Here is a 15580-nt window from a genome sequence, read left to right as displayed (position 1 = left end):
ATTAGATTTCTTCTCTATGTATCACTTTGAACTCCTTTAGCCCTCATTCGCACGAGAGTTTTTTTAACGGACGTTAAAAGAGCGTTTGCATTGCACAACAAATGCATTCCTAACGTATATATGTTGACACGACAGCGTTTTTAAAACACGACGCTTTTTTATCAAGCAATTTTCAATTTTGGGCGTTGGAAATAAACTTCATTTAACTTCATTCTATACGCTACGCCCGCCATCGCTGGGTTATAACGCATCGCTTTTTTAACTCACGTGCGAATGAGGCCACGTTTGAAACAATGTTTTTTTCAAGCAGTGTTGCATTTTCAATTTTGGGCGTTAGAAATAGACCTTCATTTAACTTCATACTATACGTTGCCCGCCATCGCTGGGTTATAACGCATCGCTTTTTTAACTCTCGTGCTAATAAGGCCACACCTGAAACATAACGCTTTTTTCGAGCAGTGTTGCATTTTCGAGCAGTTTTGAACTTTAAACTAAACGCTACGCCCGCCAACTCTGTATTTAAACGCATCGCGTTTTTAACTCTCGTGCGAATGAGGCCACACCTGTGTTTACAAAAATATCAGTCTCCTACATATTTGTCATTCATTCAGTCAATCCGTCAACGTTCACAGTCTTGCTTCATGACGGATTTCCGTCATCAATCTTGGCTGTACTTCAAAACATTTTGACTCCTACTCATCGGTGGTATGCGCTAAACATACCAAGATCATGCGGCTCCACAGTTAAGTAGCAGCATTTATTTCATTTAACTGTCTCATTGGTCAAGCTCACGGCCCGCGATTTCACCCGTGTAGTTCCCGTTCACCCGTGAGAATACAGAGATAAAATATAGCCTATAACACTCACAAAAAATGTGGCTTCTTTGTGGTAAGGGATTTTCAAAATCGGTTAGTAGATCCAGAGATTATGTCCCGTATGTAAGAGATTAAGATTAATTTAATCCCTTAAAAAGGGGAAAGGATATGTAGATTACCCCCTGCAATACTACAAACTTTACCTCTTTGTGATATCAAGATAATATCCATTTTAAGTCTTGAGACGAATATCTTAGCATTCCATGGATTCACCGTGCGGGTGCCGGGTCCATCGCGTGGTAGAGAGAAAAACTCCGAGCAGAGTCCTGAACTTGTGACTACAGGATGTAGGGTTAAGGTATTCCTTGACGATCGATCAACACTCCCCGTTCTCTGCTCATGTCGTTTTCCCTGCCTAGCCAAATTTGGTAAGATCCTTTAGAGTATTTTAAATTACTAAAATATATATAAAGTTGTAGGACACAATTGGTATTGTAATAAAAACATTATCGATTATCGGGTTAAGTTTTATCAGTTGGCTATATAGATAATGACGTCACATGTTTTGAGGGTGTGCCTGACTTGGATGTTTGCCGAGTCAATGCATCGTGAATATAATCTGCGCACATTAGTAGGTGGGAACTCACGTGATTCTATATATAAATATATATTTAATTGTATATACGTTTGGCTTTGTTCTCTCTTGACGTGAATGCGAACTTGAATGTACTTCCATAGTGGAAGGCTATTCAGAAGACTACAATGAAATTGAGGGATATATATTAATTTTTAACCGACTTCAAAAAAAGGAGGAGGTTCTCAATTCGTGTGTCAAATGTTACCTGATTACTCGAAGACGCCTGGACCGATTTGAATAATTATTTTTTATTATTGAAAGGGGTATATATTTTATTAGAAAGGGGTATACCCTTTCAAACAAAAAAATAAGTGAGGTGGTCCCATTGTCACCATTTCAGGATCTGATGATGGGATCCTGGAGAAGTCGAGTTGAACTTTCTAAAATTGTAGGGGCAACTAAAGCGTTTTATATTTTTTTCCAATTACCACTGTTAACGCCAAAGAATGGCTTTGTTGATAGCGTGGTCGAACCCTTATGGTTACAACCACTTTAAAGAACTACAACTGAATGAAGGTCTGGAGTCGATCTGATAATGAAGCCGAAAACTCTGGCTTGATAGATTTGTGTTGCCACTATGAATAGGGCTTGAAAGTTAACATTGATTTACTCGCGGATGAAGTCGCAGGCGTCCGCTAGTGTAAAAATAAAAATGCTTAAATGGAAAATTTTTTTGCTTGCTTTCCAAGCACTTTTGAAGTCTGTTTATCACTTGAAGTGACTCATCGTTCGAACAACAACTACTTTATTTATAAATAGCACCTACCATGTAATAGGATGCCAATGTTCGGAAGAAACCACGATAGACCTACAGCCTGTATCAGTCAGACTTACATCATTTTAAGAAGGACTAGCCAACGCCCTCCGGTTTCACCCGCGAGGTTCCACTTCCTGTGAGAATTCGCAGATAAAATATAGCTCATGACACTACAGTAAAAGTCTTGAAAACAGTCAATAACAATAACTTTAATTGAATGCATATCCGGTAAATGTCATGTAATATTGACAAACGTCACTTAGTCACAGGTTAAAAAGAAACATTAAATCATAGACAGAGAAACAAGCATCAAAACAATTCTATAAATTGCTTTAAAAACGCCTTAGACGAAAACGCAACTACGCGAAAATCACAGACATGACATGACATGATGACAGAGTGTGAGTTACGAGCATGTTGCCATGATAAAAATTCTTAATTAATGTTATCAGCTAATGGAAAAATTACATTTTATTTGATTAATTAAAAAAAATGTGGGTTCCAAAAAAAATTATTTAAGGTTAAGCACTCACTGCAGCTTAGCATCTAACGTAATTCCAAGAAAAACAGTGGTTTTAACCAGATTTAATTCCTCATTACTAGGCTTCCCATTGGCCTTTACTTGCTGGGCGTTAGGTATATCAGTTTTCCTATAATGAAGTAGGTCTGGCTATCGTCTCTCTGTCCACAAGGCCCCATCGTTGGCCAAAGGTAACGTGCAATCTTTCAATTGATGCATGTCATCCAATTGGCCGGTCGTATGTCGAACGGAAGAATACACTTTGCTTTTCCGTGTTTATCCTGATTACCGCTAAAACGCAGTTTTGCAAACAAACATAAAATTCCATCGTTATCAACCCATGTACGACTCACTGCTGAGCTCGAGTCACCTCTCAGAATGAGAGGGGTTAGGCCAATAGTCCACCACGCTGGCCCAATGCGGATTGGCAGACTTCACACACGCAGAGAATTAAGAAAAGAGCCGTGATAGTCCAGTGGATATAACCTCTGCCTCCGATTCCGGAGAGCGTAGGTTCGAATCCGGTCCGGGACATGCACCTCCAACTTTTCAGTTGTGTGCATTTTAAAGACTCAAACGGTGAAGAAGGAAAACATCGTGAAGAAACCATACCTGAAATATTACTTTACAAGCATATAATTGAAAAGTTAACTTTAACTATTTTTAAAGACACCTAACAGTCTTTCCCGACTAATTGGAGGGGAATGGGGAATATTATTCATATTTAAAAAAAATGTGGCAAATATTCTTAAAAAAGACTACCACATTTAGTTGACTGCGCAGTTAGTTAAAAAGAGCACTCCTATTATGATTAATGGTACTCATGTTATTTAGTCGATCTGTGTATCTTCCTGTGTCGTTCATTATATTCGTCACTCCCCCCTAGTTCCCCCTTTTAGCAATTTGTTTTGTTCGACGTAATAGCGATCCACGTATCGACGTAATGTCAAGTTAATAGTATAAATATAACAAGGTTATAAATTGATACAGATAGCTTGACTATAGATTGACGTAGTGGTAAGCGCGGTGGATTTACAAAACGGAGGTCCTGGGTTCGATCCCCGGTTTTCTTATTTGGTCCAGGTCTGGCTAGTTACTTCCCTACCGGCAAAGATGTACCGCCAAGCGATTTAGCGTCCGGTACGATGTCGTGTAGAAACCGAAAGGGAAGTTATCATCCTCATATGATGGATGATATTGGCCTAACCCATCTCATTCTAAAAGGAGACTCACGATGTCGTGTATCATCCCTCATATGTGGATTATCATCTTCATTTGGTGGATGATATTGGCCTAACCCATCTCACTCTGAAAGGAGACTCGTGCTCAACAGTGAGCCGAATATGGTTTGCAAATGATGATGATTCTATGGCGAATATATGGCGATATAATATGATGATAGCTGGGTCACCATTCCAACACTTTGGGACCCCAAAGTCCATCGACTCTTCGAACTATGTGGTCTGCCGATTGCCACTTCAGCTTCGCGACTCGCTGAGCTATGTCAGTGACTTTGGTTCGTCTGTTGATCTCTTCATTTCTGATTCGATCACGCAGAGAAACTCCAAGCATAGCTCGCTCCATCGCCTATTACAATTTGTCCACAAGTCTTTGTCCTGAAAACAATTGGGTTTCTGTGACACCATGACATCATTGTCACCCGATAGGTACTGATGACATAACACTATACAAAACTGCGAGGCTTTTATTTTACTAAGCGCGATCTAAAAATAATGTGGATTTTGCTTCCGTTTCGTTTTCTGTTCAATCGACGTGGCTCGCAATTATTATTATTAGTTGTTGCACGTGACTATGTTCGCTTGTAATATTTTTTTTATTATTACAAGCGAACAAATGTCTTAAGCGATTCGTAATTTCTTAGTTTTTTTTGTTTGTTTTTTCAGTATCTTAGTTTTAAGTACAATTAAAAATTGAGTTGTATCAGACCTAGTAATAAGTATGGCAATAAAGTTTATAAATATAATTAATATTAATTACAATATTTATAACTACCTTTCTCCAGTGGCTTATAGGTATAACCTCGGATAACCAGGGTCTAGGTCAACAATTCGAGTCTTGCGTCATTCGAGCCTATGGATTATTGAGCCCTTCTTTCTTCTAAATTTTTTTAGTAATTTCTAGGTAGGTAACTCTAGGTATTCTCAGAAGAAGTAAATCTTTATATGATCAAATTCTTGTCTGCCACATTTGTTCGGTTTTTGGAAAAATAATCTATTAATTTTCTTCAGTACTCCAAATACTCACGAAAACTATCTCTTTGTTACAGAACTGGGCGCACGGCAGTGCCCTTAACCCAGAGAGCGACCCACAAAAATACCACCCACAATGACCAGCCAACCCTTCAGAAGGAAGCCTTTCAAAATTCTCAGCACATTTCTAAACACATAAATAGACCAAAGTTAGACCTAACAGTTCATAAGTTCCTGTATTTATTAAAGAAACAAAATTCAGAGTGATATTAGTGTTAATTTAGTGTAAGTTTAGTGCAAGATTAGTGCAAGTTTAGTGCAAAATTAGTGCAAGTTTAGTGCCATAAGTGAACAATGATTGTGATAACTGTATTGTTGCTTGCACTGGGAGTGGTGGCGGATCGTTCCAATTTGCCGGCTCCATGTGAAAGGTGAGGTTCTAGTTACTATTCGACGCCCCGCGGTTTCACCCGCGTAGTTCTTGTTCCCGTGGGAATACGGGGATAAAATATAGCCTATGACACTCGCAAATGACGTGGCTTTTTAGTATTAAAATAATTTTTAAAATCGATTCAGTAGATTACCCCCTTCAATCCTAATTCCTATTAATATTATAATAGCGGAAGCTTGTATGGATGTAACTATGTTTATTTGGATGTTTCTTACTTCTCCACGCTATGGCTCCACGGAAGATCAGCGCGGTATCCTTACGGACACTGCAATATGCTGAGTGGTGACCCTTTTAGGATCACATCATGCAAGTTGCAATGTATTTTAATTTATTGTTTTTTTTTTCTCTCTTTTCTTTGTATGATGTGTATTCTAAATAAACTTTTCTTTCTTTCTTTCTTTCTTCTTTAACGCCGCTACTACTGAAGCGATTTGGCTGAAATTTGGAAAGGAAATAGATTTTACTCTGGATTAACACATATGCTACTTTTATTCCGGAAAATCCATGGTTCCCGCGGTACTTGTGAAAAACTGAATTCTACGCGGACGAAGTCGCGGGCGTCCGCTAGCACCACAAAATTTACCTCCTTATAATATTAGTATAGATATAGTATTTTTCGTCGTTTAATTTTTTTCTGTACCTAACGTCCTACATAGTGGTTGGTCACATTTCAGCCAAATCCATTCGGTACGGTACTATAATAATCATGTCATTTTTAAAAATTTTTAACAATGTTGATATAAAAATAAAATACAAAACACTATTAAAAATTTATAAAAAAAAAACAACCCTCCCGCTCCGGACATTTGAGTGCTCAAGCAACCGGTGGTCAGGACTCCAGAGTGAGGAACCTTCCTCACAATACGCGCCGGCTCAAGAATCACTGCCTTCTGTATCCGACCCTTGATCCAAGAGTTAAGCGAAAGCTTCTTAAGGTGTTGGTCGAAAATCATAATTATTATAAGTAGGTTTAATGCTTGATCAGAAAATACGACATGTATAATCTGTTTTTACAAAAGTTTATAATCCAATCATGATAAAATCAACAAAGTACACAATGCCAGCGAGCTATGCAATAAATCCGGAAGTGACGGCCTTGTATGTCTGTCTGTTTGTTTTTGAATGAATGACATCTGTATCCGTGCCCTACCTACCTAGTAACGACTCGCGAAGACCTATGAATGTTATGCAACCTGCATGTCTAGCCTAGTTATTTATACCATACTAGCGGACGCCCGCGACTTCGTCTGCGTGCAATTTAGTTTTTCACAAATCCCTCGGGAAACCATGGATTTTTTCGGGATAAAAAGTAACCTATGTGTTAATCCATGCTATAATATATCTCAATACCAAATTTCAGGTAATTCGGTTCAGTAGTCGAGGCGTGAAAGAGTAACAAACATTCATATCATCAGTTTTCGAAAATCTTGGAAAACCGTGGATTGTTTCGGGATAAAAGTAGCCTATGTGTTAATCCAGAGTAAAATCTATTTCCATTCCAAATTTCAGCCAAATCGCTTCAGTAGTAGCGGGGTTAAAGAGTAACAAACATCCAAACAAACATACAAACATCCTTACAAACTTTTGCGTTTATAATATTAGTAGGATTATAATATTAGTAAGAGACGTGATAGCGCAGTGGATATGACCTTTGCCTTCGATTCTGAAGGCGTAGGTTCGAATCCAGCATGCACCTGCGACTTTTCCGTTATGTGCATTATAAGAAATTAATTATCACGTGTCTCAAATGGTGAAGGAAAAACATCGTGAGGAAACCTGCATACCTGAGATTTTTCTCAATTCTCTACAAGTGTGAGGTATGTGAAGTCTATCAATACGCAATGGGCCAGCGTGGGGGACAAAGGCCTAACCCCTCTCATTCTGAGAAGAGACTCATGCTCAACAGTGAGCCCAACATGGGTTGTCAATGATGATGATGAATATTATAAGGGTGATGGAGCGAGCTATGCTTGGAGAGTGATCGAATCAGAAATGAGGAGATCCGCAGAAGAACCAAAGTCACCGACATAGCTCAAAGAGTCGCAAAGTTGAAGTGGCAATGGGCGGGGCACATAGTTCGAAAAGCCGATGGACGTTGCAGTCGCAGTTTCGTGGTTGCGTGAAAGCGTACAAACAAACTTACAGTCGTATTATAATATTAGTTATAGAACATAGTTTTCCAATGAATATTCCGATACCGCGAATCAGGAAAACCAAGGGAAACTATTCTCTTGAGCATCGTTTCAATAACAATAGTAAGAAGTACAGTCAATAACAAAACTTCATTAAATAAAATAAATGAATCAAGGCCGTATTTAGGTATTTAGGTACTAGTTGAAACTAAACCTTTAATTGATGCTGATTTACTTGATACCTGTGAAATGCATAAAAGTCCGTTGAACAATTCCAGGGAATAACGCCAACAGACAGACAAAAAAAATTGGTATCATAGATAAAATCACAGAATATAAACTCTAAAGTTATTAACTAACTAACTTATGGGTAGATTAAACTTGCAAGTTTATTTAAGACTATATCGTCACTTATCAATCAATCAATCAATATCAGTTGGAATCGCAATCAATAGCTACAAAATAATGACTGACAAAGTACAGGGTATTCATTCAGTCATTCAAATAGAATGGTAATACGTGCGCGGTCGGTAAACGCTGTAATGTATTATATAATTGGTGTAATAAAAATATAAATAATAAAACGCGGATAGCGGCGTTTATGTGTAATTAGACCCTTGGGCAATGTTTACTTTGTTGAAATTGTATATTTTTATTTTCATTACCATTCATATTATATTATAACTGTTTGTATATTGTAAAAAGACGAAATGATGATGTAATTCTTTTTTTCGTAAAAAATGTTTACATTTTACAATTACGAAGAACAGCCAACTAATCGACGCCCCGCGGTTTCACCCGCATAGTTACCGTTCCCATGTGAATACGTGGATACAACATAGCATATAAAAAACTCACAAATAACGTGTCTTTCTAGTGGTAAAATAATTTTCAAAATCGATTCAGTAGATCCAGAGATTACCCCCTATACACCAACTACTTACTTTACTTCTTTATAATATATATACTATATTATAAAGAAGTAAAGTTTTTAAGTAAGATAAGTTATCGAATAATGACAAACCACACTACGAATAGTACGTATACGTAGTTAGTAGAAGATGAATAAGTGTAACAAAGTAATTTAAAAATCACGAATCGAGGCGATCAAGTGTGATTAGTCCCTTGAGAAATGTTTGAGGAAACTAACTATTTAATGTGATGTCGCCTCATTTTGCATAACAAACACGTGGTGTTAAGTAAACATTTATGAGTTACAATTAAATATTTACATACTATTCTGTTGCCAACTGTACCGTCCGCATACAAACTGTAACCTATAGAATACAATCTGGTTCTAACTGGGTTTTTCTGCATAGCGACCGAGCTTAATATTATTAGCAAGTCGATAGAAAATGAATATTTCCATAAAATACCATGGAGAAATAATGGCTCCTCTGCACTATCAAATTCGCACGCATGCCAATGGAGATGATGATTAGGCTTGAATATATTGATATTTATGATTCATTCGGGATGGAAATGGAATAAGGACAATGTTACCTAATTTATACACACAGACACCGGAAAACACCCATGCTCATCACACAAATATTTTCCAGTTGTGGGAATCGAACCCACGGCCGTGGATGCAGAAAGCAGGGTCCACTACCCACTGCGCCACGCGGCCGTCATTTGCAAAATAAATAAGTTTATTAAATTTCAAATCCATTAAAAATCTTTTATCGTAATACAATTTGTTACATTAAATGTGACATTTTTTAATATATGAACTATAAACATAAACGCACAAATAACAAAGATATTAGTAATTTTGTTTGAACGCCCATACAAACCTAACGATCATTATGTACCTACAACGTCATTAATTCGTACCAATTTGTATGGGCCGATTTTCAGAGTCGGACCCTTTAAATCCCTGTAGCCCCGAAAGTAATGATCGCAGATACCTTGTTGCTTTTAAAAAATTGCTTTACTATTAGCATACTCTTAATTTATATACAATTTAATAAACTGTCATCATCCCTATTGAGTATTTGACTAATTTTGAATATATTATTTTTTTTAGTCATTGGGGAAAATTAAGTCATTATAATAATATAATTAATGTACTGAAATGATGAAATGAAAGTCGACAACGATATTTGTAAAATAAATTAGATTCGGAAATTTCGAAAACAATCACTTATCATTTTAAAATAACATGTGAACCCGTCATCAGCCCTTTTCATTATTTTCTCTTTTTTGATTGGATTCTGGTAGCTAACTGAGTTACCAGGAAAAAATCTTACAGTTGTGTGCATTTTATCTTGTATCATTGTGTAATTAAATATCACGTGTCTCATACGGTAAAGGAAAAACATCGTGAGGAAACCTGCATACCAGAGAATTTTCTTCATTCTCTGAAAAGTCTGCCAATCCGCATTGGTCCAGCGTGGTGGACTATTGGCCTAACCCCTCTCATTCTAAGAGGAGACTCGAGCTCAGCAGTGAGCCGAATATGGGTTGATAACTGATGAATGATGAAGTCTTCATAAAACTTTAATTTCTTTTCCAGTTTGATCTACTGCCATGGACCCTTACTCCATACGGTGCAAATGGCAGGCCTATACAATGACTCCAAAACCTTCGTGGATAAGAAGATGAAGTCCCCAGCCAACATCATCTTGGACAACTTTCAGAGTATGATGAACAGGTAATTGTTTTAAACTAATATTATTAGAGCCCAGTGGATATAACCTCTGCCTTCGATTCTGGAGGGTGTGGGTTCGAATCCGGTCCGGGGCACGCACTTCCAACTTTTCAGTTATGTGCGTTTAAGAAATTAAATATCATTGTCTCAAACGGCGAAGGAAAAACATCGTGAAGAAACCTGCATACCAGAAAATTTTTTTAATCTTCTGCGTGTGCCAAGTCTGCTAACAGGGCCGGACCGTCCATACGGCGAACGGAGCGGTCGCTCCAGGCGCCAAATCCTAGGGGGCGCCGAAATGGTAAAGACAAGATCGAAAAGAAATTTATTTCGCTACGTGAGCTAGAGTCTTTACCTGTAGTGCATGGGGTTCGTTACACCCGGGTGCCGCGATCTCAGGGGCGCCCAAGCGCCACTCGCCGCGCGGGTTCTATAGGTACTAGGGGGCACTACGGTGATGATTGCACCCGGGCGCTACGTGAGCTAGAGTCTTTACCTGTAGTGCATGGGGTGCGTTACACCCGGGTGTCGCGATCTCAGGGGCGCCCAAGTGCCACTCGCCGCGCGGGTTCTATAGATACTAGGGGCGCTAGGGTGATGATTGCACCCGGGCACTACGTGATCGAGAGACGGTATTGTGCCTGATTTTCAATTGGTCTGAGTATGGTCAAAATCTTCGCGTTCCATAAGTTAATTTATTTTTCAACTTTATTTAGAGCGCAATACACTTATTTTGTTGGCCTGGAAACATTTCTATACTAGCTATTTTTTTTCTTTAAACTCTTAGAAAATGCATAGACCACTTTCATAAAAATTTTGAACTCGATAAGTGCTTTTTCTAGCTTCGGAAATAGATAAAAGTCTGATGGAGACGAGACTAGATCATATGAATATGGTGGTAAGGTAAGAATTCTAAATTATACTGATGAATTTCATTAAGATCGGACCGGCCTTCAGCCGGGGGTTTGTAATAGGACTTTCGACTGAGGCTATGGCTGGGCATTTTACCTAAGCGCAAAAAACGCGAACGAATTTTTTTTGCTAAACCTTTCTTCTTCAAGTTCTTCATTGCAGTGATTAAGTTTATTATTAAGATTAAGATACTCGATTTTGAGGAGAGAAACCTCCTCCTTTTTTTGAAGTCGGTTAAAAATGTATGACATTCCGATATAAATTAGGCTACGAACTTTTCAAACGTCCCTAGTATATAATGTTAGGAGCAAACAGGAAAGGCGCCATAATTGGATCTCGCTCCATTCTAAAATTTACCTCGGTCCGGCGCTGTCTGCTAATCCGCATTGGGCCAGCGTGGTGGACTATTGGCCTAACCCCTCTCATTCTGAGAGGAGACTCGAGCTCACCAGTGAACCAAACATGGGTTAATAATGATGATGAGTCTCAAAGATCAGGACTCCATAAGTGCCTTTCATACTTACCTATGACAGGAACAACTGGCAAACTTTCAACTGTTATAAAATGAAGATGTAGCTATCTTGTTCTGAAGTAATTCTAAGTTCTTTAATTAGATACTGGCTTAAAATGCTTAACACACGATTCGTTAATGTTCCAGGACAGATTACCGGCCGACGAAGGAACAGATCAGGACCTTTGTGGATGACAATTTCGATGTGGAAGGCTCAGAGTTTGAGGAATGGCAGCCGCTTGACTGGAAACACAATCCTGGTATTTTTACATTTTACATTGCTCGTTAAAAAAATCATTTATTTCAAGTAGGCCCAGTTTACAAGCACTTTTGATACTTCAGTTGACTATTTGTAAAGATTCTACCGCCGGTTCAGAAGGCAGATTCCGCTGAGAATAAACCGGCAAGAAACTCAACAGTTGCACTTTAAAAAAAAATCATACAGTAATATTATAATTTACAATTGATGACAACATTACAATTTCTTACTATGTGAAGGTGGAAGCTGATCCAACGGCCTCCAAGCAACTTTATCATTAAGAACCTCATCGATGGTGTAGTAACCTCGACTAAGTAAATGTTTTTAACACATTGCTTAAAGCTATGTTGTAAGCATTGGAAGGTCTATCACAGTCTTGGGGATCTTGTTATAGAAGAGTACACCCAACAAAAGATTTTTTTACTCTTTGGAGACGATATGCAGAAATAACTAACTTATGCCCGTGTCTAGTAAGATGTGGGTTTAAATCTCCTTTTCTTGTTAAGTTAGCTCCTTGATGGACCAAGTTGTGTTCAAAAAGCAGAGTGCCTAGTGGGAGTTTTCAATGTTTTCAAACTGTGACGATCGCGTAAACGTAAACGCGAATTTCTAATTTGTGCAGTAATGCCGCTAGATGGCGCGGTTTCAATTCCTTAGAAATATGTTACGTAGTCAAGGGTGTGGATAATCTACCTTTAGTATGTTAAATAAGATAATAAAATGCCTTTAATTATGAAAATGCTACAAAAAATAGGTAATTTTTGGTTGGTGGGAAGCTTTGGCCATTTCTAGTTATCACCCTACCGGCAAAGACGTACCGGTACGGTACGATGTCATGTAGAAACCTAAAGGGGTGTGGATTTTCATCCTCCTAACAAGTTGCCGGCTCTAGATATTTTAGATATTTATTTACTTAGCATCCATGCACTTACAGACTAATACATAAGCTTAGCATGCATGATACATGGGGCCCTGTCAGGGCATTGCTAAAAATAATAATGTTACATGCTATAATAAGGGATAAAATATATTACATTTCATTATACAAAATTAAAATAAGATAAAAATAAAGTAGAAACTTGAGCGGAACATTTATAGAATTAAATTAGAATGCTCAAGATTTTAAATAATAATCTCATCTTAGATTGCATCATGACTTACCATCAGGTGAGATTATAGTCAAGGACTACAAGTCACAGGTACAAGTTTGGTCAAATGGCATTGAGAGAAAGTACAAAACAACATTCCCTATCTTTATTACCTATCTATGTGACCTAATTAATTAAATTGAGTTATCTGTCAAATAATATGTAATTAAACTGCAGTTACAAGATAAATTACTTTACCTTTTGACCTTTGTCGTGTTTATATTATTATTGCTTTATCAAATAAGTATTGGCCTAGGTTTTATTACAAGCTGTTATTTAAATTATCCAGTTAGTATGTATGGGTTAAATCTTGGAAACAGAATTACTTATTGATGTTTGGTTGCACTTAAGGTGTACTTTTAGGTGACAATTTAATACCTCATACTCTACCTTTTAAGTACTTCATATTACAAAGTCTTAAGTAAGTTAACGTTTGTCGTATTGAAGGGTATTCTCGGAATCTACTGAACCGATTTCAAAAATTCTATTCTCACTAACAAGCTTCGTTTGTGAGTGTCATAGGCTATATTTTATACCTGTATTCTCACGGGTATGGGCTATGTACAATGTACATATTACAGCCTTAGCACTGCGGCATGTTTTATATTAGAACAAGTATCCAAAGCTGTAGTAGGATCCTACCAAATCAGCAGAGAGAGCAATATACGCAGAGGGTAATGTTGATATGTCATAAAGAAATCCTTAACCCTACACCCAGAGGGCCTAGTGGCAGTTTGATACTGTGACGACCAAGTTAACGTAAACGCGAATTTCCAAGGTATTGAAACAGCGCCATCTAGTGGTACTACTGCACAACTGTTTCAATTCCATATAAATTCGCGTTTACGTTAACGCGATAGTAACAGTATGAAAACATTGAAAACTCCCACTAGGCACACAGATCACAAGTCTCATGGATGAATACTTTGAGAAGAAAAGAAAGGAGAAAAATTTATACTATATTTTTTTTATAAAATAATTGTTTATTTGTAATTTTTCAGCATTTTTACAAAGAATAAAGGACCCTTTACTGCTGGAATGGGCCAAGAATCTGAACGAGCTGTGGCTGAACCTCGGTAGGAAGATGAAGGATGAAGTGAGAGAACACCAAGACCTGTACTCTATTATATACGTCGACCATCCTGTTATTGTGCCGGGTAAGAACTTGTGGTTTTGATATCTATACTAACCGGCGTGATTTCAGAGCCCGCGATCGCCCAGTGGATATGACCTCTGCCTCCGATTCCAGTCAAGTCTTAGACGTGGCGCTCAGACTAATTAGATAAAGACCTGCCTCGCAAGACATTATTTTTCTGTCAAAGTATATGATCAACGATCTTATGCGATTATAAACACATTTATAGAATCGATGTTTCATAGTTTACAATCGTATCCGTCGGTTAAAAACCTTCGTAAAAATACCTTCTTGTGTAGTTAAATTGTGTAAAAAACTAACAAAAACTGCTAGTTTAGTATAAGATATGTATGAAATCTAAGCTCGTTTACCTTAGAAAATGGCAGAAAATTTTGTTCGTGAATTTGGGTGCGATACTAGTCCTTATGTATTTAGTTTGAGACGTGGCGCCCTTAGAGAGTCGTTCCGACCATCACTTCGGCTTCTGCGATCACCCAAATCCCCTGGTGCTGCCGGTAAAGCCCCATTAAGGAGCCTACCGCAATACGTAATCTGATTTTTTTTTAATTTTTTTTGCTTAGCTTCAATCACGCCTGATGGTAAGTGATGATGCAGCCTATGGTGGAACGCGCTTGCCTAGAAGATGCTTATTCACTCTTGACTTGAAGATATTGTAGGTGGTGGAGAAAACTGAAGCTGGGCTTAGCACGTATCCGAGGAATCTCACATTTACAAATCCCGAGGGAATCATTGATTTTTTCGGGATAAAGTAGACTATTATATGTTATTTAATAACTTCCTCTATCTTACAATGAAAGTCCTATTAGGATCGGCCCAGTCGTTTCAAAGATTAGCCTGGACAGACAGACAAACAATCTAAAATTGTTTTAGTATTCTTTAAATAAATATAAGAACTTGAGAAAACTGTTATTTTGAAGTCACAGACAGACATTTATATTTATTGATAATTAAATTTAATAAATTTTACGGCCGCGTGGCGCAGTGGGTAGTGACTCTGCTTCTGCATCCACGGCCGTGGGTTCGATTCCCACAACTGGAAAATATTTGTGTGATGAGCATGGGTGTTTCCAGTGTCTGTGTGTATTTATACATTATATAAGTATTTATATGTAGTATATAATTTTATATTAATATTATAATATCAACTATCTTAGCACCCATAACACAAGCTGCTCTGTATGCTTACTTTGGGGCTAGATAGTGATGTGTATTGTTTAAGTATATTTATTTATATTTATTTTAAAAAATTCCAGGGGGTCGTTTTAGGGAGTTCTACTACTGGGACTCATACTGGATCATCAAGGGGTTGTTATTGTCAGAGATGCACGCCACCGCCACGGGGATGGTCACCAACTTCCTGGACATCGTGGACAAATACGGCTTCATCCCCAACGGGGGGAGGATTTATTATCTGATGAG

At 37.9% G+C, this 15580-nt stretch overlaps 1 protein-coding gene across 5 annotated transcripts in view; it reads left to right on the top strand.

Annotated features, from left to right (window-relative positions):
• Positions 1 to 15580, top strand: part of LOC112048234 (trehalase) — a 69948-nt gene that overhangs the window by 27026 nt on the left and 27342 nt on the right. For all 5 annotated transcript variants that reach the window (XM_024085697.2, XM_052889405.1, XM_024085698.2 and 2 more), the window contains exons 2-6: positions 5017 to 5370; positions 10041 to 10178; positions 11746 to 11858; positions 14007 to 14162; positions 15415 to 15580. In XM_024085697.2, the coding sequence (XP_023941465.1) occupies positions 5294 to 5370; positions 10041 to 10178; positions 11746 to 11858; positions 14007 to 14162; positions 15415 to 15580 (650 nt within the window). In that variant the 5' untranslated portion in view covers positions 5017 to 5293. The remainder of the gene's footprint in view (positions 1 to 5016; positions 5371 to 10040; positions 10179 to 11745; positions 11859 to 14006; positions 14163 to 15414) is intronic.

This window comes from Bicyclus anynana, chromosome 25 (genome assembly GCF_947172395.1).
Source record: "Bicyclus anynana chromosome 25, ilBicAnyn1.1, whole genome shotgun sequence".
In the NCBI taxonomy this organism is placed as follows: Eukaryota; Metazoa; Arthropoda; class Insecta; order Lepidoptera; family Nymphalidae; genus Bicyclus; species Bicyclus anynana.
This window is presented reverse-complemented; position numbering and strand designations above follow the sequence as displayed.